Source organism: Ochotona princeps, chromosome 1, assembly GCF_030435755.1.
Source record: "Ochotona princeps isolate mOchPri1 chromosome 1, mOchPri1.hap1, whole genome shotgun sequence".
Classification (NCBI taxonomy): domain Eukaryota; kingdom Metazoa; phylum Chordata; class Mammalia; order Lagomorpha; family Ochotonidae; genus Ochotona; species Ochotona princeps.
In genome coordinates this window covers 117,745,075-117,767,411 of record NC_080832.1, presented here as the reverse complement: position 1 = coordinate 117,767,411, position 22,337 = coordinate 117,745,075, and the positions used below count along the sequence as shown (strand labels likewise).

General features: G+C 42.6%; 3 protein-coding genes across 3 annotated transcripts; 2 read left to right on the top strand and 1 right to left on the bottom strand.

Moving 5' to 3' along the window:
* The first annotated feature begins 849 nt into the window (after nt 1-849).
* On the top strand, nt 850-1,785 carry LOC101520223 (olfactory receptor 1361-like). Its single transcript, XM_004598422.2, has one exon. The coding sequence runs from the start codon at nt 850-852 to the stop codon at nt 1,783-1,785; it is 936 nt and encodes a 311-aa protein (XP_004598479.2).
* Nucleotides 1,786-5,232: 3,447 nt separating this feature from the next.
* Nucleotides 5,233-6,252, bottom strand: LOC101519971 (olfactory receptor 11A1). The gene has a single exon (XM_004598421.2). The coding sequence runs from the start codon at nt 6,250-6,252 to the stop codon at nt 5,233-5,235; it is 1,020 nt and encodes a 339-aa protein (XP_004598478.2).
* Nucleotides 6,253-21,398: 15,146 nt separating this feature from the next.
* Nucleotides 21,399-22,337, top strand: LOC101519726 (olfactory receptor 10C1). The gene has a single exon (XM_012930681.2). It carries the CDS (start codon nt 21,399-21,401, stop codon nt 22,335-22,337), a length of 939 nt encoding a protein of 312 aa, XP_012786135.2.

The window sequence follows — 22,337 nt, the reverse complement described above, 5'->3', positions numbered from 1 at the left end:
TCTATTTTTCTCTTGGCTAATAGCTGCAGCATTGCTAGAATTGTATTTAATAAGAGTGGACATCATCACCCTCTGGTCCAGATTTTTAATGGAAATGACTTGAGCTTTTCCCCATTTCATATTATGCCAACTGTATGCTTGTCATATATGGCTTTTATTACATTGAAATATGTTGCTTCTATAATATATAATTTAAGACTTGCTGGAATAAAGAATGTTGTATTTTTTCTGCATCTGCTGAAATAATTCTATAATCTTTCATTCCATTGACATGATGAATCACTTTTGTTGATTACATGTATGGAAATATACCTGCATCTTTTGGAAAAACTCAAGTTAGTCTATGTGGGTTTCTTTCTTCCTTTTTTTTTAAAACTAATTTTGCAGCACTCAATTTGCTAGTATTTTATTGAGAATTTTTGCACCTGTTTTCATCAGGAGGCGGTCAGTAGTGCTCTACTCTATCAGAGGCAGCTTAAACTAGGGCAGTTACTAAACAGATGGATAAAAACAGCTCCTGAGCTCCTACTACATGCCAACCACTAAGCTCAGGAGTGAGATGCAGCCTCTGCCTTCAGAGGAATTGTCAGATGCAGCTCGTACCAAGTAATAACAGCATCACGCAAAATAAAGTTGGATTGACCTAGTTCTTTCACAGAGAAAGTCTCACCTCCCCTGCTTTCATATTTGTGCCTCCTCTTTTGAAGATCCCTTATGAATTTAACCCTTGTCTCTGCTACTGCTGTTTTCATTTCTCTTCTCCATTTCCCAGATTGGTAATGGAAGGAGACCACATTCAGGAGATAGGACCCATACACTAGAGACTTCTTGCAGCACAAGAACACCGGAATGAATTGCAGCCAGACTCCCGACCTGGTCCTCTCGGGGATGTCTAGTGGCCCAGAGAAACGGCAGTTCCTCTTTCTTCTGTTTCTGACTCTCTACTTGCTGGGCCTCCTGGGGAATTTGCTGCTTCTGCTGGTTATTACCACTGACATCCACCTCCATACACCTATGTACTTCTTCCTCAGCCAGCTCTCCTTTGTGGATCTCTGCTTCACTACTACCACAACCCCCAAAATGCTGGGGAACTTGTGGACCAGTAACGGCTTCATCTCTTTCTCTGGATGTCTGACCCAGTTATACTTCTTTGCTGTTTTTGCTGACATGGACAACCTGCTTCTGATGATCATGGCCATTGACCGCTATGCTGCTATTTGCCATCCTCTGCGCTATCCAATCCTCATGACTCCTTGTAGATGTGGGGTGCTGGTGGGTGGGTCATGGGGAGTGGCCCACTCGGTATCTCTCATCCATACTCTGTTGTTATCCCAGTTGTCTTTCTATACCAATCAAGAAATTCCTCATTTTTTCTGTGATTTTGGCCCGCTCTTGTGGCTGTCCTGTTCTGATGCCCACCTCAATGAGGATCTGATGATGGCTTTGGCTGGGTTGTTAGGAATTGTTCCTCTGCTCTGCATCGTAGGTTCTTATGCTCGTATTTTCTGTGCTGTGGCTAGGGTTCCATCCGCACAGGGGAAGCAGAAGGCCCTGGCCACGTGTGGCTCCCACATCTCCATGGTCATCCTCTTCTACAGCACAGTGTTCGCCACATACCTGAAGCCCCCATCACCTTCTCACTCCTCTGGGGAGCTGGTTGCTGCTGTCATGTACACCTTGGTAACTCCCACTCTAAACCCTTTCATTTACAGCCTGAGAAATAAGGATGTGAAAAGTTCACTGAAAAAACTTCTGGGCTGGGAGGACTTTCAGGATTGGAATTAACCAAGCACTTGAGGAAACATCACTCAGTTCATACCACTCTAGCAAAGCTAGACACATAATCCCCTGGCTATCATACGGTACTATGTCATCTACTGGAAACAATACTGGGTTGTTTGAATTGCCTTCCAACATTAATATCACAAATACTTGATTACCTCCATCACTACAATCACTTGGTAACTCTCGGCATTTCCATCAGTGGTTTAATGAGGATCCTCAGCCAGCACCTTGACTGCAGTCCATGTCATCTCTGCTGTCATCAACATCACTGTGAAAGTTACCCTCTTCAGTTCTATCTCCCTCAATGCCATTAAGACCATCCTTGTTAATAAGAAGAGGGTTTTTGAGATTCTCCCTGTTTAATTGCTCACTTTTCAGGGCACTTTGGGTATTCCTGTGCTTGTCCTGTGCATGAGTCATTCTGAGAGTTTCTGACTCTGTAAATGGGAATTGAAGGCTTCATTAGGGGCATTGCTTTTACACTCCTTGTTTTGTAGTAGAACAAAAGAATATTCTCTATATGATTTTGTTCTGAAAAATAAAGTGCATCACTAGAAGAAACTTCTTTCAGATACAGATAGGGAAAAGACAATTCAAAGAAAATATTGGATACATATTATAAATAGAATGTGCACTGTTTCAGTCACTGTGATGCATTCAGCCCCTTTATCTATATGTACCATGTATTACATCACAGCAGATGCTATGTGCACATTGTTTTGATTTGCACCACACCATGCAGTTAATGTTATTGTGCATTAAGAGTTACAGGATTTAAACTCAATTGAGAAGGAAAAAAAGATTGTGGAAATAACGGTCTCACCCACCTTCCTGTAGCCCTTGAACCTTTGCAACCTAATTACCTATATAAAAGTCATCAAAAAAATAAATAAATAAACATGACTTGAATTAAACTCTCTCTCTCTCTCTCTCTCTCTCTCTCTCTCTCTCTCTCACACACACACACACACAGACACACACTTGCAAAACTGTGGCCCAGCGCAGTAGCTTAGCAGCAAAGTACTCAGCTTGCATACGCCATATGGGCACCAGTTCATGTCTCACTTCCCCACTTCCCATCAAACTCCCTACTTGTGCCCTGGAAAAGCAGTCAAAGATGGCCCAAGACCTTGGGATCCTGAACCCATGTTGAGACCGGGAAGAGGCTCTTGGCTTCAGATCAGCTCAGCTCTGGCTGTTGCAGCCACTTGGGGAGTGAATCAGTGGAGAAAAGATCTTCCTCTCCGTATATCTAACTTTCCAATAAAAATAAATAATTTTGAATGTTGAATTGATCTGGACAATAAGATGCTGGACTCTATGCATGGTACATGCTTGCAATGAAAGAAACAAGACTGGATTTGAACTGTAATACTGCAATAAGGTGGAGTAATCCACCATGGGGGGAGGGTACATGGAGGGGTTGGGGGAATCTCAGAGCCTATGAAACAATGTCATGAAATGAAATGCAACAAAAAAAAAGAGAAAAAAACACAGGTGATGTTCAGTTTTATTCAGAACAACTCAGTGTGTGAACTACATACAACTGTCTTAGGAGGCATATCCCAGAGATTATCCGACTGAGTTTTCTTTATACTGCCTGTATCTGATCCACATCTAGCCAAGACTTTCTTCCTGTATCACCTATAATTAAATACCTCCTTTCAAATACTACTGTAATAGCTTATCACAGCCTGTATTCAGAAAGTATTTTCAAATGAATGATTACTAAATGGATAACTTAAGTTGGTAATTCATCTGGCCTTACAAAGTCTTTCCTGTTCTCCAGGATCTGGTGAATGAATATAAACATTTTTCTCTCTATCAGAATATCCGTTATTTACTCAGACATCAGATGCCACTGGAAAAAATAGGGGTGTGTGTGTGTGTGTGTGTGTGTGTGTGTGTTTGTACACAAAGAGAATCCAAACTCTGGATAATGCGGACATTAACTAAAGAAGTAACAACCACTGATGATAAACCCAATTTAGAACATGGGACATCTTACCAGACTGATAAGTCAGTTTCTCCGTGGCATGAACCAAAGGAGAAGAAAGATCTACAATGGTGTAAGGGAACTATCAGCAAAACAACTAAATGTTTTATGCAAGCCTCAGATCTCCATTTTAAGAAATCTCTTGGAAATCAATAAAGAAATTGAAATATACTATGTGCTAGATGATATTAAGGAAATGTTTATAATTATGTTAAGTGCTCTAATGGTATACAGTAGGCATGTAAAATGTGTGCCAGTCAGAAATCTATTAAGCATTTACTTGTAGAATACATGCATACAAAATTTGCACAGCACAATTCTACAACATTGAGAATTTGCCACAAAATTTTCCAACAAAGCAAATACATTAAGAAAAAGAACTGAGCCTAATGTGGTAGCTTAGTGACTAAAGTTCTCGCCTTGCAAGCACTGGGATCCCATATGGGTGTCAGTCCCTGCTGCTCCATCTCCCATCCAGCTCTCTGCTTGTGGCCTGGGAAAGCAGTTGAGGATGACCCAAGGCCTTGGGACCTGCATCCCTGTGGGAGACCTGGAAGAAGCTCCTTTGTCCTGGCTCCTGGCTCGTAATTTTGGATCAGCTCAGCTTCAGTCTGCGGCCACTTGGGGAGTGAACTATCAGACAGAAGATCTTTTTCTCTCCTTTTCTCTGTAAAACTTCCTTTCCAATAAAAGTAAATAAATATTTTTTTAAAAAGGAAAAGAACTAAAGTTAATTAAGACATGATTAACAAGATGTTGATGCTGAGCCTAGTTAATGATAGATGAGGATAAAACTATGAGATTTTCTAAAAAAAAAGTTAAATTAATAAATGCAATGAATTCAGATTTACTTTTTAAATATACATGTCATTAGATCTTGAAAGTTGAGCCTTATAATTTGATTATAAATCTTATGTGACAGCTATAGGAATCTACAAGCAAAGATTTCACAACATCTGCTTCCAGATACATTCTAAGCATCTAAGCAAAATGCATCCAAAGAACTAAATCACTATAAACCATAATAATCTGAATGTAATCTAAACATAAGCAATGCATGTTTAGTAAAAAGCTTGAATGCAACTAAAAATTTCTGAACAATAGACTAAATAAATCATGGTTAGCCACATTATGAAGCCCAGAGGAATAAAGAAGCAAATATTTCAGTACAGGTAAGTTATTCATGACATATTGTCAACAGAAAATCAGATAACAAAATATATGACCCAACCCAATAGGAAGAAAATTTCAAATATCATACAGCAATGATATTCATAAACAGTGGCTTGTTTTAGCATTTTTTATTTTTCTATACTAAATATGGCATATTTCATCTAAAAAACACGGAAATTTAAACCAATTTTAATACTACAATGCAAATTGCTTTGCTATCATCCTAATTTTTAGCATAATTGCAAGCGTGTGAAAGGAAGTGTTGAAACAGGGTAAAGTTAGTCTTCAGTTAATTCTGGAAGACTTCCCAATGGAGGCAGAGAAAATCCAAATAAAATCTTCATTCCCCTCCTTCTGGAATCTAGAGTTGCAGTTTGCTTGGCGTGGAGAAGCCTCCATAGCACCTGATGGACCTCTTTGTTCCTCAGGGTGTAGACCACAGGATTGAAGATTGGAGTGACAATAGTGTAGAGCAGGGCAAAGACCTTGGCAAGGAGCTGGGAGTGGATGGCAGAGGGTGCAGCGTACAAGACCATCAAGGTTCCGTAAAATGTGGACACTACAGCGAGGTGGGAGGAGCAGGTGGAAAAAGCCTTTCTCCTGCCAGTCCCAGTAGGAACCCTCAGAACAGCCACCACGATCTGAGCATATGATGTCAGAATCAGTCCAAAGGGCACAGTGAGGCAGACCATGGAGAGAACAAATGTTGTCATCTGGGCCACCATGGGATCTGAGCAAGCTAGGCCCACCAGAGGCGTGAAGTCACAGTAGAAGTGGTCAATGTACTTGGAGCCACAGAATCTCAGCTGGGCCATCAGAGCTACAACCAACCCATCCACCATGAAGCCAGACAGCCAGGCTGTGAGCACCAGCCCCAAACACCACCTGGGTCCCATCAGGAGTGGGTAGCGGAGTGGGTAGCAGATTGCCAGATAGCGATCATACGCCATGACAGCCAGCAAGAAGCATTCGACTGTGGCCAGCGAGCCGAAGGTGAAGAACTGAAGCAAACAACCAGTCACAGAGATGGCTGCCTCCTGCAGGAACCCCTGCAGCATTTTTGGCACCACTGTGGAGGTGTAGAGGATTTCCAAGAAGGACAAATTAGCCAGAAAGAAATACATGGGTGTGTGGAGCCTGTGTGAGCACACAACGGCCACAACAATCAGCATGTTCCCCATGAGGATAGAGGCATAGACGGCAGTGAATACAGTGAAAAAAAGAGGGTGCAGCTCGGGGATGTCATAGAAGCCAAGCAGAACAAACTCAGTAATAGTTTGGTTTGAGAGAACTTCCATGTGGATTATGTAAGTTTCAACATGGCAGTAATTCAGAGAGAAACTTCACATGCTGTATCTTCCACACCAAGGATAAAATTCATAGGGCTGAAACAAAGATAAAAATGAGTTTCCAAGTCAAGACCCACTTACACAGATCCTGCTCTGTCTCCCTTTTTTCACTCTTGGCACTGGCATAGTGGCATAGTAAGCTAATCCTCTACCTGAAGTTCCAATAACCCATATGGACTACTTTACTTCCCATCCATCTTTCTCCTAATGGCCTCGAAAAGCAGCAGTGGATGATTCAAGACCTTGGGACCCTTCACCCACATGGTAGACAAGGGCAAAGCTCCTCATCCCCAGCTTCAGTCCAAGCCAGCTCTGGCTGTTGCAACCATTTGGGAAGTGGAACAGCAGATAGAAGATCTCCATGTAACTCTAACTTTCAAGTAAAACACACAACATGTTATTAAAAAGTTGCTACCACTTCCTCAAATCCTGTTCTTCCCTACATTTTTAATTGTGGGGATTCTATATGACTTAAGGGACCTCATCTAAATTTGTAATTTCAGTCTTCCCAAACCCTCTAACCTATTCATTCGATCTGCTACTGCTATTATATAATGAATCCTAGCATCCTAATCTGTATAAAAGTGTCAAACCTCCTCCATGTGTACCAATGTTAGCCTGCACATACTGCTGGCATCTCCCCTCATCAGCTCAACGTCATCATGTTCAACTACAAAACCTTCTGTCTTTCCCAATCACAATCCGCTTCTCTGCGAGTGGATGAAACATCTTATTTGCTTCTCCAGATCACTATTTCATAGTCATGTCCATCTCAGCCACTTCTTTTGTTCCCGCCTCCCAATCAGTGAAATCTCCTTAACTGCTGTGGCAAAGTCTTACAGATGTCCTCGCTTATCTCATGCCTAAATAAACACAATGCTTCCGAGTGCGTTATTCTTACTCCAAGTTTTTTTTTTTTTTTACTGTAACAAAAGTCTTAAGATATTAACTTTACCAAGCTACTCATGAGCTTATAGGGCAGAGTGGGTGAGAATCAAGGTCAGGAAAGGCTTTCTCAAGGTGATGGCACAAGGGCTAAGTTTGGAAGGACAGGCAAGAGTTGCTCATGTAAATGATGAAACAAGGCAGATTATTCACAGTAAAAAAGATCTCTGTGAAAACAAAGTTGTAGCTGATAATGACCCTTATGAAAATGGGCCTGAATGCTGGAGGAAGGACTTATTTCCTCTCCAGAGGCTGGTTTTTCTTCTCCTCAAAATAATCAGAGAATAATAATACAATGACAAAGAATATTAAGGAGAATACTAAGTAGAGAGAGAGTTAAAAAAAAAAGATAAGATGGGCCCGGCACGGTAGCCTAGTGGCTAAAGCCCTCACCTTGCACATGCCAGGATCCCATGTGGGCGCCAGTCCATGTCCCAGTGGCCCTGCTTCCCATCCAGCTCCCTGCTTGTGGCCTGGGAAGCAGGTGAGGACGGCCCAAAGCCTTGGGACCCTGCACCTGTGTGGGAGACCTGGAAGAAGTTCCTGACTCCTGGCTTAGGACCGGCTCAGCTTCACCCATTGCAGCTGCTTGGGGAGTGAATCAATGGATGGAAGATCTCCCCCTCTGTCTCTCCTCCTCTCTGTATGTATGATTTTCCAATAAAAAGAAACAAATCTCAAAAAAAATTAGCTTATTTTGACACAAACAAAATTGAAATCTGTGCTAGAAGTTTATGGAGAAAATACATCATTAAAAAAAACTATGTATGGATTTCAAAGTTTTTTGAACCACAAGAAAATTAATTCCATTTTCACAACCTCTTTGAAAGCACCCTTATAATTATAGGGCTACATATATACTTTTAACAGCACTGCTTCTAGGCTATGGGATTAATAAGCATATATCACACTCATTAAACATAAAATGCAAATTGTCTGTAGTGCAAACAGTCTAGAACATAAATTGTGCAATGGACAGTCAGAGCAAGTGGTGGAAGGTTTCCTGGCATACTCTTATACTTCTGTCAGAAACCAAATTTCCCTTTCCCATAGAACTTCATTAATGTCAATAGTTAACATTAAATCCTGACAAACCCACCCTAAGTTTCATGTTCCCTGTGAAGCCTCCTTGACTAATGAAGCTCTTCATTTCCTGATCAATCCTATGCTAAGTGCCTGAGGTGTGGAAGATATTATTTGCTTGTGACACTAGGTCAAATCAAATGAATTAATTCCCTTTAAAGTTTACAAAGTTGTGTGGCAGATGGTCATGCAAACATATCATTGTAATGCTGAAAGAGCTAAAGAATTAACCTCAAAGGAAAAGTTCTAGGGAAAGGGATGTTGATTATATAGAAAAAGGAAATAATGGAGGTGAGGGCATTTCAGGTAACAGGCAAACTTAGATACCAAGGTAAAAAAAATAGAATATGAGGAGGAGAAGGCGGTGTCAGGGTGGGTAGCCAGGATAACTCAACGGAAGCCACTTCTGAAAGAGAATCACCCACAGGTGCCAATTGAGGAGATGCGTGCTGCCTTGGTTCATCATTTTATTATAGATGCTTCTCTTTCCCAGAAGATGACAACCTAATTTAGCATGGAGGCCCATTTTTCTGTTATTATATCCATCAAAATGTGATGCCTCAATAAATACCTAATGTTGAAAATTACTTATCCCTAACCAAAACCCATGTGAATCATGAGAAGGTATGTACTCCATAGACCATAAAATTCCACAAATTCTGTTACTATTCTTGAACCCCTCCACTCTGCTCCCCATCTATATCTCCTTGTGAAGTGAATTTGGGACTGTCTCCGTGGACCTCCCTTAAAGCAACTCAGTTTACCTGTGCCAGGTGCAAGCCAAATCCAAAGCTGAGATCCTTTCTTCAACATTTCATGCAAATCAGGCTGGAACACTTCAAGTAATATATAATCCACTACCCACAGATCCCTCAGGAAATCAACAGTGTCAGTGAGTCGTACTGACTTTCCACGATTTGGGCCTACAGTGAACCAAGATATGCCTTCCTACAGCCTTCACTCATTCATTCTCCAGTTCACAAGTAAACAAAACCCTGGTTTTTTTTTTTTTTTTTTGGATGGTCCATGAAATAAAGAAGACATGGAATAGAGGAAAGCATAATACAAACACAATGTATAATTTATGGTCAAAGTGGCACATGCCAATTTCAGTCCATTTCATGACTGTTCAAAGGGAACATTTCTTTATTCCTCTCATTGCAACCACCCTGCAGGGTTTGTTTCAGTAATGCTGAATACGAACAAAAAGAATTTAGAGGAGTCACAGGAGAGGAGCTCCTATAGACTTGTTAATGCAAGTGGCATTGCTCTGAGAAGCAATCTATAGGGATTGAAAATTGAAAATTGAAAATTGAAAATTGCCGCCACCTTCCAATATGAGAAGGGAGCAAAAAATTTACAGTGTCCCACAGAACTGTACATCTTTGTCATGTCATTGAGCAAATGCTAAACAATGCTGATTTGTCCAGGGATGTGGCTGGAGCTAATAGCTTCGACAGGAATGAAAGCCAAGTATGTAATAAAAGTGTTATGAGCATGTTAGGATTTTCAGATATTTCCAAGTGAAGCCAAGGTATGTAATCCACCTGCTCATGATCTAGTTGACTTCATGGGGAAAAAAAAAAATCTTTCACTACCTCTGCAAATTCAACTCCTATTTTAACTCTGTGTGTGTGTGTGTGTGTGTGTGTGTGTGTGTGTTTTCATACATCTGCAGAGTATGCAAACATTCAGGTGTATTCTTCCATAATGAGTATTTATTGAAATGTTTAAGCATTTCCCCATATGAAAGCTTTTCAGATTAAAAAAAAAAAGAAGCATCATCCTTCTCTTTGGAATTTTGGATTGTCAGAACAGCATGTCCCCAGCCCTTGTTCTAGTAAGGAAACAGAGATGGAGGAAATGAAGAGAAAGCAGAGGGAAATGAGGATGAGAGAAATGAAGCACACAGCAACAGCAGGGTGAGGAGAGGCCACAAGTCACTCAGAAACGGGGAGAGGTCACAGAATGGTGACAATGGCTGAATGTGGAGCTGGAAACTGCCAAAGAGTTGAACTGAGCTTGACGTTTAAACATTTAAAAAAATGCAGAAAGATGACTTCCCCACGGTAACTGGTAAAGAAACAGGAAGCGTTCAGGTCGCCTGTCTAGTCTGGTGGTCATTCATCCCGTCAGCCTCGTTCCTAAGCGACAGCTCAAGTAGAAACCAACCCAGACTCCGAAACCACAAAGCCCTTATGTAAAACTATCACCAATTCTGCTGTCTCGCCTTCCCTCCCCATAAAATCTGCCTTTCAAATAAAAATAAATAAATTCTAAAAAATTAGGGGTAATAACGTTGACAGCTAAGCCCCACCTGAGGCACCTGCACCCCATATTAGTGTCACTTTATGTCCCTGTTGCTCCATCTCTGATGCAGTGCCCTGCTCATCACCTGGAAAGCAGTGAAGGATGGCTAACGTTCTTGGGCCCCTGAACCCACCTGCAAGACCAGCAGAGATTCCCAACTCCTGGTTTCAGATCAGCTCAGCTCCAGCAGGTGTAGCAGGTACAGGAATGAGCCAGCAGCTGGCAGATCTTCTCTCTGTCTCTCCTCTGGAATTCTGCCTTTGCAATAAAAATAAATTCTTTTTTAAAAATTAAGAGAGTCATAAAGAAATATACCAAACTAAATCCCATATTCAAGAAATATGAAAATTTATTTTTGTACATGTTACACTGTCTTGTAATTATGCTGTTTTTTAAACAAAAAGTATATATATTTTAATCGATTTTTTAATTTGATAATTATTCAAATACCTTAAGCAATTACTCAACAATAAAGCAAGAAAATATGAAGGATTTTTAAAATTTTTTTGGATGATTTACAAAGTAGAGAAACAGAGAGAAAGATCTTCCATCCTTTGCTTCACTTTCCAAATGACTGCAATAGCCAGAGCTGAGCTGATCGAAAACCAGGAGCCAGGAGCTTCCTCTGGGTCTCCCACATGGGTGGGTGCAGGCTTCCAAGGCTTTGGGCTGTCCTTGACTGCTTTCCCAGGCCACAAGCAGGGAGCTGGATGGGAAGTGGAGCAGCCAAGACACAAACTGGGATCTATATAGAATCCCAGCGCTTGCAAGGGCAGGATCAGCCAATGAGCCATTCTGCCAGACCCAGTTTTCAAATTTTCATGTAAAATGCACATTGGAGAAAACATATGCAGAGATCTCAAAAGGTTTTGAGATCTCTTTAATTTAATATCCTTTAATTCCACTTCCAATAAACTTTTTTAAAATCCCCTCTAATATTAAAGTTTTTTTTTTAATTACTCAGGGTTTTTTTGATGAGAAAATACCAGGACAAAGTTCCAATCTGGAGAAATTGGTCTAAGGGTGTCCTATTCTTCCTTGTCAGTAAAGAACTCCTCACAGCATGGATAATAGCACTGTCAACTGTTCCCCAACTCCCAGGACAGAAGAAATACAACAGAGGCAGAAACACAGCACAGAGTATGAGAAATAAGGTTTTAAAGGGTCCAATCGGTGAGATGACATGCTAGGATTCTAGTGGACAAGTGTGGGGCTTCCCAAAATACCACTTGAAAAGAAAATTTGGGGGCCCAGTGCAGTAGCCCAGCGGCTAAAGCCCTCACCTTGCACACACCAGGATCCCATATGGGCACCAGTTCTAATGCCGGTGGCCCCACTTCCCATATTTGTGGCCTGGAAAAGCAGTCGAAGAAGGCCCAAAACCTTGGGACCTTGCACCCACATGGGAGACCTGAAAAAACCTCCTGGCTCCTGGCTTTGGATCGGCTCAAGTCTAGCTGTTGCGGCTCTGTATATCTGATTTTACAATAAAAATAAATAAATCTTTTAAAAAAAAAGAAAATATTCATCTCTCCAGGTTAATCATGCATCTGCTTAGAAGAGAAACGACTATACAAAGAGAGAAACGCTTTAGACTCTTTTAAAGGATATTTTTAGCTTAAGTGTGAAGAATAATACCAAAATAGGAAATATCTGAAACAGTGATCCTACTCTCCAGAAGTAAGGATACACAAAGGCAAGTATAGGCTGACTTTACTGAAAGTTTCAGGGTGGCTTCAGCTTCCTACCTGCCACTCTGTCTCTCTCTTCGAGCAGGACATGAAGTCACAGAGGCCCTGGATCAGAAGTGTTCCCCTTGTCACCCTGCACTCGTGTACTGTTCTCTGCTCCTCCATTCCCAGGGGTAGCTCCAAGACGATTGGCCCTTCATTGTAGGCCATTCCTTTTATCACAAGGGAAGGAAGACAAGTGCCAAGAAGGAAGAGGCCCCCGAGAACCAATTACGGATACAGCGAGGAGCAGCCACCTCAAAGAAGCAAGCCGTACATCAGGTCCCCAAGGAACTTGTATTTTTTCAGAGAGAGTTCCTAAACTTCCTCTTCAACCAAAAATGAAACTAGCCAGAAGAGGCTAAGGAAATCCACATCTCCATTTCCTTCTGAACAAATACTCTGCCCCGGGCATCTCATCGCCCTGGTGCCTATTGCAACATCCCTCAATACTCCATCACCAGCAACACTGTTCTTCTAACTAAAAGGTCTGATCTCAATTTTCATTCCCTAATCTACAGTCTCCAGGCCCTCTCACTACCCCAGACAGCTGTTTCAATAGAGACCAATATTCTGCATAAATCATCCACGCCTCATCAAATGTTGAGTCTCTTCTAAGGAGAAAGAAGCGGCTACAGTGTTAGGAAGTGGTTTTCAAACGGTTTTGTGATGTTTCAGTATCCTCTAAGCCCTAATGTTAGCCTGATAAAATCAGACTCTTCTCATTCTCATCCTTGGATGAGGGTTACAGACCCTTCTGTGTCATTGATCAGGTACACAGAGTTACAGTAGCTTAGCTTAATGATGCCAATGTTCCATGTCACTCAGAGTGCCTGGGTTCGAGTCCTGACTTCGCTCTTGATTCCTGATTTTGTAAATATGCACCCTGGAGGCAGTAGATGATGGGTCAAATATCTGAGTCCCTGTCATTCACAAACGGGGTTCAGACTGAGTTCAGATTTCTGGCTTCAACCTTATTCAGTCCTGGTTATCGTGGGCATTTGGGACATGAACTTGTGGCTAGGCGGTCCCTGTCCCACTTGTCTCACTTTTGCTCTCTCACTCTCTCCTCTTTCTTTCAAATAATAGATGAAAATAAGTAATAAAATTATTATCTCTCAGTTCTACTTTCTCCCTGACCAGCAAATTAATAGATAAAATTTGCCTAACAAGAAAAGTCACCTCTCTTAATTATAAAAAAAAAATGGAGCCTAATTCACAGTAGCCAAATTTCCGTAATTCTCCTGAATGACATCCTGTAGAGGGCTAAGTTCAGACACCCCTGCTCTTCCTGGGAGGAGCTCACTGCCACCTCCTTCAAGGTGAGCAATCGCTGGATGATAGGAGAACCCAAAACCAGATGAGTTAGAGACACCAAGTCAAGACAAAACATGGAACAAGAGGAAAGGGGGGGTGAGGGAAACACCATCAGACAAAAGAAGAATGAGGAGCCAGCATTGTGCTGCAGTGGGTTCAGCTTCCACTTACGATACCAATGTCTATACTGGGAAGTCAGTTCAAATCTCAGTTATTCCACCTTTTGTCCAGCTTCCTGCTAATGCACAAGAGAAGGCAGCAGAAGATAAACTTAGTACTTAGGTCCTGCCACCTGTGTGCGAGACCTGGACAGAGTTCCAGGGTCCCGGCTTCAGCCTAGACCAGACCAGGCCGTTGCAGTCTTGTGAAAAGTAATCCAGCAGATGCAAGATTCTCTCCCTCTTTCTCTCCATCTCTCTCAGTCTCACTCAACCTTATTCTGTTTGCAAAATAAATCAATAGTCAATTACAATTCTTTTTTGAAAAGAAGTGGGCAAAGGATCTAAACGTAAAAGAAGAACTACAAATGACCCACAACACATGAAAAAAAAATGCTCAGAATCACAAGCCATCAGGGAAATGTACATCCAAACCACAACGGGATATCAACTCACTTAGTAAAATTGTTAGAATAGTTATTATCAAGAAGTCAAAAATAATAAAAACTGATGAGAAGTTGGAGAAAAAAGAACCCAAATATACTCTCCATGTGATTGAAACTTATACAACTGAAAACAGTCTGGAGATTCCTCACAAGACTGCAACTGGGTCCACCGTATGACCCAGCTATCCCACGTCTGAGTCGGGATGTTAAAGAGGTATCTGCACTTCCGTGCTTGTCGCAGCACTGTCCACCAAAGCAAACGCTGAATCTACTCCATGTCTGTGGGTGGGTGAATGGATAAAGGAAATGTGGTCTTTACACACTCAGACGGGAGGTGAGCCTGATACACCACTGATACACCCCCAAATTCTAAAAGATGGTTAAAAGACAAGAGATTTTTACTGCTGCTTTATAATTCTAACCTACATAAAAAGTATTTATTCCAAAGCACTCCAATCATGAAATTCCCATTGATAATATTACACTTGTTCTGAAAGTCAGACAAATCCTATATGATATATAAGCATTTTATATTTTTTTAAAGATTTATTTATTTTATTACAGTCAGATATACAGAGAGGAGGAGAGACAGAGAGGAAGATTTTCCGTCCAATGATTCACTCCCCAAGTGAGCCGCAACGGGCCGATGCGCACCGATCAGAAGCCGGGAACCAGGAACCTCTTCCGGGTCTCCCACACGGGTGCAGGATCCCAATGCATTGGGCTGTCCTCGACTGCTTTCCCAGGCCACAAGCAGGGAGCTGGATGGGAAGTGGAGCTGCCGGGATTAGAACCGGCGCCCATATGGGATCCCGAGGCGTTCAAGGCGAGGACTTTAGCCGCTAGGCCACACCGCCGGGCCCAAGCATTTTATATTTTTAAATCCTTTCCTGGCTTACATTAGAGTTAGAACCAGGTTAGCTCGGATACAGTAACTAAAAAGTGACCCACCTGAAACTCAGTGTTACTGCACATGCTGCGTAATGGGTTTTGTATCTTTCTGTAAATAATGGTTTTCATTTATTACTTTGCTCTCCAATTTTTTATTAATTTACTTTTGAATAGACAAAAATTCTATTAAATAATAATGCAAGAACACACCTTGTGCTGGCGGTGTCTCAGCCTAGCTGTCTGTCAGTAGATGAAGAGAGTAAGGAAATGTGCTATACACACAATGGGACAGCAGGCAGTCATCAGAAAGAATGAAATCCTGACATTTGCTACGAAATGAATGAGATCAGAGATTTTGTTTTGTGAAGTAGGCCAGACATGGAAAGACAAACACCTTATGTTCTCACTCATGTGTGAAAGCTTTGAAATGTTTGATTTAAACTTAGAATGCTGATGGCTAGAGACTGAGAATGTCATGGGAGAGGGAGTGCAGAGGAACGTTGGATAACAGATTTCTAAACACAGACAGAAGCAGCAAGTTGGCAGCTCCACAGCCAAGTGGGTGACCATCAATGTAATATACAACACTGTACAAAGAACTGAGGGGGACTGGTACTGCAGCCTATCAGGCAAAGCTGCCACCTGCAATATCAGCATCCCACGCTGGAATTCCTGTCTGAGTCCTGGCTGCTCCACTTCCTACCCAGCTCCCTGCTAATGTCATGGGAAAGCAGTACAGCATCACCCAAGTGCCTGGGCCATGCTCCCGATGTGGGAGACCTGGGAGAAGCGCCTGGCTCCTGGCTTTGGACCAGCCCAGCTCCAGCCATTGCGGCCATTTGGGGAATGAACCAGTGGATGGAAAACCTCTACATTTGTTTCTCCTCTTCTAACCCTTCCTCCGAATAAATAAATAAATCTTTTTTTTAAAAAGCAAGCAAATAAACAACAAAAATGAAGGAAAGACTGGTAGGTTCCTATAACAGCCCAAACAATAGCAACAGTAAGTCCAGGTCTTCTGAAACATTTTTGGAACATATCCATAACCTGACCTTTGCCATGACATTGGGCTCTTGGAAAGTCCCAGAGGGGAGTGAGAGTGCTTATCACACGAAAGCATCACATTCTGGGATGGGATCCTGCTTTTCTTTGTCCAACAGCTCACACGGTAAGCTGATTGTTTCCAACTGGCTTGTGCATGCAGACGGATGTAGTGCTTACTGACTGATAGTTTAAAGTGCACAATGCTTAAACTGATTTGGGTGTCTGTGTTTCACGCCACTTCAGCTGATCGGGTACTTTGTATTACGCACTAGTGTAAGCTTGGTTGATTGAATGATCTGTATCATGTGCCAGTACTCCCTTAGTTGGTTGGATAATCATTGCTTAAAAACTTCTTCAAAACCTCTGAACATGGCTAGTTGGGGCTATTCCCATCTTCCAAGTGCGATGAAACTGAACAGTCCTCTAGCCTCATTTCTGGAATGGATTTGGTCAATTTGCAATACCTGCAAACACAGGAAAAGGATAAGGAGTTCAAAAGACCGGCTGCCTGACTTGGTTGTTTTGTATTGTGCATATGTTAACGTATCACACTATACTCCCTAACATTGTACAAGATTTGCATGTTAATCAAAACTTAAATTAAAAAGCAACAATAATGATATAGTGATAGGAAGACAAAATCAAAAATAAATAAATAAATAGCTTGATTTATTTCAATTCCACCTTCTGATGTCCTTTGGAGTTTTCATTTGTGATTAAACTTGAATTTGTGAAACAGTGTGAATTGTGAGGTATGATGTATTATGTTTCATAAGTTTAAATTAGAGCTCATATGTAGATATTTTAATTGAGTAATACTGAATCATAGACTATATGCTACCTCCGATGTAGAGGTTAAGTTGAAATTTATTCAATAATTTTTTGCGGTCGCTATTAAATTGAAATAGTAAAAACAAACCAAAATGTAGATCCAAGTCTTCCCCGTCAAAAAAAAAAAAAATACTAGTATGATTTTCTTATTAAAAATAAAGGTTTATTTATCTGAAAGGCAGAGAAACAAAGGACGGAATAAATAAAGAAAAAGATCATTCACTCACTGATTCACTTCCCAAACGGCCACAAAGGCAAGGGCTGGGACAGGCCAGAGAACCAGAATTTCATCTGTGTCAGATGAACGGCAGAAACTCAGATACCGGGGCCATCAACGTGCCTTCCCAGTTGCTTTAGCAGGAAGCTGGATTGGAAGTGAAGCAGTTGAACTCAGACAGGTATTCCAGCATGAGACGCTGATGCTGTCACAAACAGCGGCTTAACTTGTTGTGCCACAGCACAGGCATAATAAAATATTAAACATCATCTTTTCACTTTTTATTGTTATTGTTTGCTATGAATACGTATTCAGAGCTTAAAGACTATCTCAATGCCTTCACTTCCTTTCATTTTTATTCATTTGAACTCATGATTGTGACCGAAAGACACAAAAAGGAGCTGTAAAACTGATCCATTCTGGTCAAATAGGGCAACCACATCATCAGTTAGCTCAACCAACTGTCCACCATAAGTACACATACCTTAACTTCCTCATTTGAAAATGGAGCTCCAGGGTCAGTGCTGGTGCAGCAGTCAACCTGGACATCTGCATTCCATCTCAGAGGGCCAGAGTTTAAACCCCACCTAAGCTTTAGATCCAGCTTCCAGCCTCTGCACACCCTGGGAGGCAGCAGGCGCTGGCTCAAATGCCTGGGGTCCCTGCCACTCCTGTGAGAGAGCCAAGTGGAGTGCTACACTCCTGCCGTTGTCCTGGCCTGGCAAAGAGTAAATCAGCAAAATAAGAAGATCTCTCTCTCTCTGCCTTTCAAATAAATATAAAATCAATGGTAATTACCTATAATCCTGAAAAATGGTAACAAAACTTATAAAGTCCATAATTCTGTCACATAGAATCATTCAAATGGTCACTACAATAAGAGCTTTAGTTTGAAATTAACCAGTGAAAAGTCATCGAAAAAGTTTTGAAAGAAGCCCATGTAAGTTCAGTCGAAAGCAAAACATAACAAAAAATGACAACGCGCTGCAGGTGCTGAGCCTAAGGCTTGAGAGGCAGATGCAGCTCGTTGCTGCCATCATGTGGTAGAAAGGCCGCAGTATTTCAGTTTCTTCGTGAAGGAATGTGCTTTGTTATGTTTTATTTTTAACTTGTTGCACTTTTGCGTAGCGAAAAGAAAAATTGAGTAATCAAGATAGAACTTGCTTTAATTCATCCCGATAGAAATTCTAAAGCTAATATGCATATAATAACAACTAACCCTGGGAAGGCAAAACAAACAAAACAAAAACATTAGAGTTCACCATATATACTCATATAGCTCTTTTTAATTCCACAAACAGTATTACAAATGAAAATTGATTTTCCGGAATTAAGAATACTAAGTAGCTAATGTTAACTGAGCATGTACTTTGGGTTCTTTTTTAAAGATCATTTGCTTATAGGGTAGGCTCAGTGGAATAGCAAGCTAGTCCTCCACCTGCAGAATCACCATCCCATATAAATCCTGGTTCAAGTCACAGCTGATCCAGCTCTCCGTCTGTGGACTGGGAAAGCAGCAAAGGGTAACTCAACCCTTGGAAACCACCTCCAAGTGGGAAACCCAGAATAAGCCCCTGGCTCCTGCTCCTGGCTCCTGCCTTCAGTCCAGCCCAGCTCTGGCCATTGTGACCATTTAGGGAGTGAACCAGCAGATGAAAGATGTCTTTCTCTCCTTCTCTCTCTCTTTCAAGTGAAAAAAAAAATCTTTTGTTTAAAAGGATTAGTTATTTATTTGAAAGAGTAGCAGAGAGAGAAGGAGTGACAGAGAAAAACCATTCTTCCACTGGCTTACTCCGTAAATAACTACAATGGCCCAGATGAAGCCAGGAGCCAGGCACTCTATCAGGGTCTCCTATGTGAGTGCTGGTGGCCAAGCACTGATGCCACCTTCCCAGCAGCATTGGCGGGGAACTCAATGGGAAGTGGAGCAGCCAGGATTCCCCCAGGTCTTAACGCCACAGGCAGTGAGTTTCAGTAACTGATTTTGGATTCCTGAGGATTTTTGGATCTGAGGAAAGCTACTGTAGATGATTACAAAAGCTTTAAAATGTACATGACAGCTAAAGTTCCATCTTTTTTTTTTTTGAGCTGCTGATATTTCCATACAATTTAATATGCTTTAAATTGAATCTAATAAAAGAGGTAAATATGAGGGAATTAGAAGTGACTTCATAGAAGATTTGGTATAAATAAACCTACAACCTCTTGATTTATGAACCAGTAAGTGGGTTTATTGTTTAAACAGGTTGGGTTGAAAGTTTTCTGTTGTAATGGTTACTTATTATAGCCAATAAAATGTGTTAGAACACAGAAGAAGCAAATCAAATAATATATTCAAACGATGATTATTTTAAAAAGGGTCTTTATAATAAATTAAAATTCAAAGTAAGAAAAGCTAAAGGCTTTTTTTTTTAAGAAAAATTGTTATGTTGGGGCTTTTAAGTGGTTGGGATGATATTCTGCCAGCTCTGCCTTCAGACCAGAGATGGTCTCCCCAAGAAACTGTTGAATGTATCTGGACAATTAGATGCTGGACTCTATGCATGGCACATGCTTGTAATAAAAGAATCTTGACTGGATTTGAACTGAAATACTGCAACAAGGTGGAGGAATCCACCATGGGGGGAGGGTACGGGAAAGGGTTGGGGGAATCCCAGAGCCTATGAAACTGTGTAACAAAATGAAATGTAATCAATAAAAAAATAAAAAGTAAAAGAAAACAATATTTTAATTCACTGAGTTCCAAAATACATTTATTTTTCATTTGTAAACTTTGTTCTATTGAGAATAATTAAAATGTAATTACTTATGAATGGTTACCAAGGAAATTAATTACTTATGTAAATATCCATAAGATAGGCAAAATTACATTATTATCTTCAACAGATGTACTGGGATAACTACGACAATGGAAACAAGAGCGTTAGAAGAAAGGACAAATCAAAGGATTGCATTGTGAGCTAAAGGAAACCATTGAGCCCAGACATTTTCTCCAGACTGCTCCTGAAGGTCCTCTGATGCTTTTTGTGATCGAGTAAACAGTCTCCAAATAGCAGGTTAATTGTTGAGGTGAAGGGTTCTCCCCATTGGAGAGACAAAGACGCTGGGAGACTGTGGTCTTCAGAGACCTGGAAGAGACATCAGACATAGCATGCCTTCCTCCCTTCCTCCCCGGCGGGAGCCACCGGGAGAGGAAGGCGCCAACAGGCAGGTGCTCCAAGGCCATCTGCCCGAGCCGCTGCTGACTTCTCTAACGAAGGAAGCTTTTCAGACACAAGCTGCTGGAAAAGGCACCCGAGGTGGACTGGACCACAGTTCCGGCAGCTGTACAAGGAGGCTCGCGTTTCTGTTACACAGTTTCCTATGCTTCTGTTTTGGTACAGAATTTATCTATCCATTGAAATGCGTCTTCAGGCGTGTGTGTTTCAAAGTACTTTGACTTTCCCGATTATTGCTAGATGCTTGTATGGATTTAGTCAATGATATCTTTGTAAACTTAGATAAACCGGGCACTTCAGAATACTGTTTTCTGTGCTTGATTTCGAAATTCAGTGCATTAGCCAGTGTGTAGATGTAGATGTGGGGGGGGGGGGGGGGGGGTTGGGATTTGACTCTGTTGTGAGGTAAGAAGATGTGGTCTGAGAGGCCGCTCTTGTCACCTGCCTTCCAAGTGTTTCCTAAAACTAGAGCGCTCCTCATTGTTATAACGTAACCGAGTTGTTTAAAGGAGAGCATCACTCGGACATCTTTCCTCTCCCTTATCCGGTGGTAAGATGGTGGTGAGGGCTGGGTAGATCTGAAGCAAGAGCCCAACAAGGACCACCAAAAACAAAGAGGGGAAAACTGAGCCGCAGAGGGGACGGGAGCTAGGGGGTGTACCTGTGGACAGGCAGGCTCGATCCGGGCGCCTGCCCAGGGCTGGGGGACAAGCCCTCCCTCGGGGCACCTTGGCACCAGCGATCCGGTGAGGTTGGAGGACAAGCCCTCCCTCAGGGCACCTTGGCACCAGAGATCCGGTGAGGTTGGAGGACAAGCCCTCCCTCGGGGCACCTTGGCACAGGCGTCCGGGTTCCCCCCGGTGGCTTGGACCTCGCTGGTCTCAGGTTCCCATCTCAGGTCGAGGATGGGGACCAACGCATCTACAGTGACCGAGTTCGTCCTCGTGGGCTTCTCGCGCCTGCCCGGCCTGCAGGGCGCACTCTTCTCGCTCTTTCTGGCCGTCTACCTGCTCACGGTGACCGGCAACCTGCTCATCGTGGCGCTGGTGTCAGCCGACGCCGCCCTGCAGTCGCCCATGTACTTCTTCCTGCGGGTCCTGTCGGCGCTGGAGATCTGCTACACGTCGGTCACGGTGCCCCTGCTGCTCCACCATCTCCTCACGGGCCGGCGCCGCATCCCTCGCTCCGGCTGCGCCCTGCAGATGTTCTTCTTCCTCTTCTTCGGGGCCACCGAGTGCTGCCTGCTGGCGGCCATGGCCTACGATCGCTACGCCGCCATCTGCCACCCGCTCCGCTACCCGGTGCTGCTGAGCCGCCGCGTGTGTCTGCGGCTGGCAGGCTCCGCTTGGGGCTGCGGGGCGATGGTGGGGCTGGGCCACACCTCCTTCATCTTCTCCTTGCCCTTCTGCGGTCCCAATGCCATCCCTCACTTCTTCTGCGAGATCCAGCCGGTCCTGCAGTTGGTGTGCGGGGACACGTCGCTCAATGAGTTGCAGATCATCCTGGCGGCCGCCCTCATCATCCTCTGCCCCTTTGGACTCATCCTGAGCTCCTACGGGCGTATCCTGGCCACCATCTTCCGGATCCCATCCTCCGCAGGCCGTCGCAAGGCCTTCTCCACCTGCTCCTCCCACCTGCTCGTCGTTTCCCTCTTCTATGGCACAGCCATCTTTATCTACATCCGCCCAAAGGCCAGCTATGACCCCACCACTGACCCTCTGCTGTCCCTCTTCTATGCCGTGGTCACTCCCATCCTCAATCCTATCATCTACAGCTTACGGAACGCTGATGTCAAGGCTGCCCTGAAGAGAACTCTCCAGAAAATGAAGCCTTCAGATTTCTGA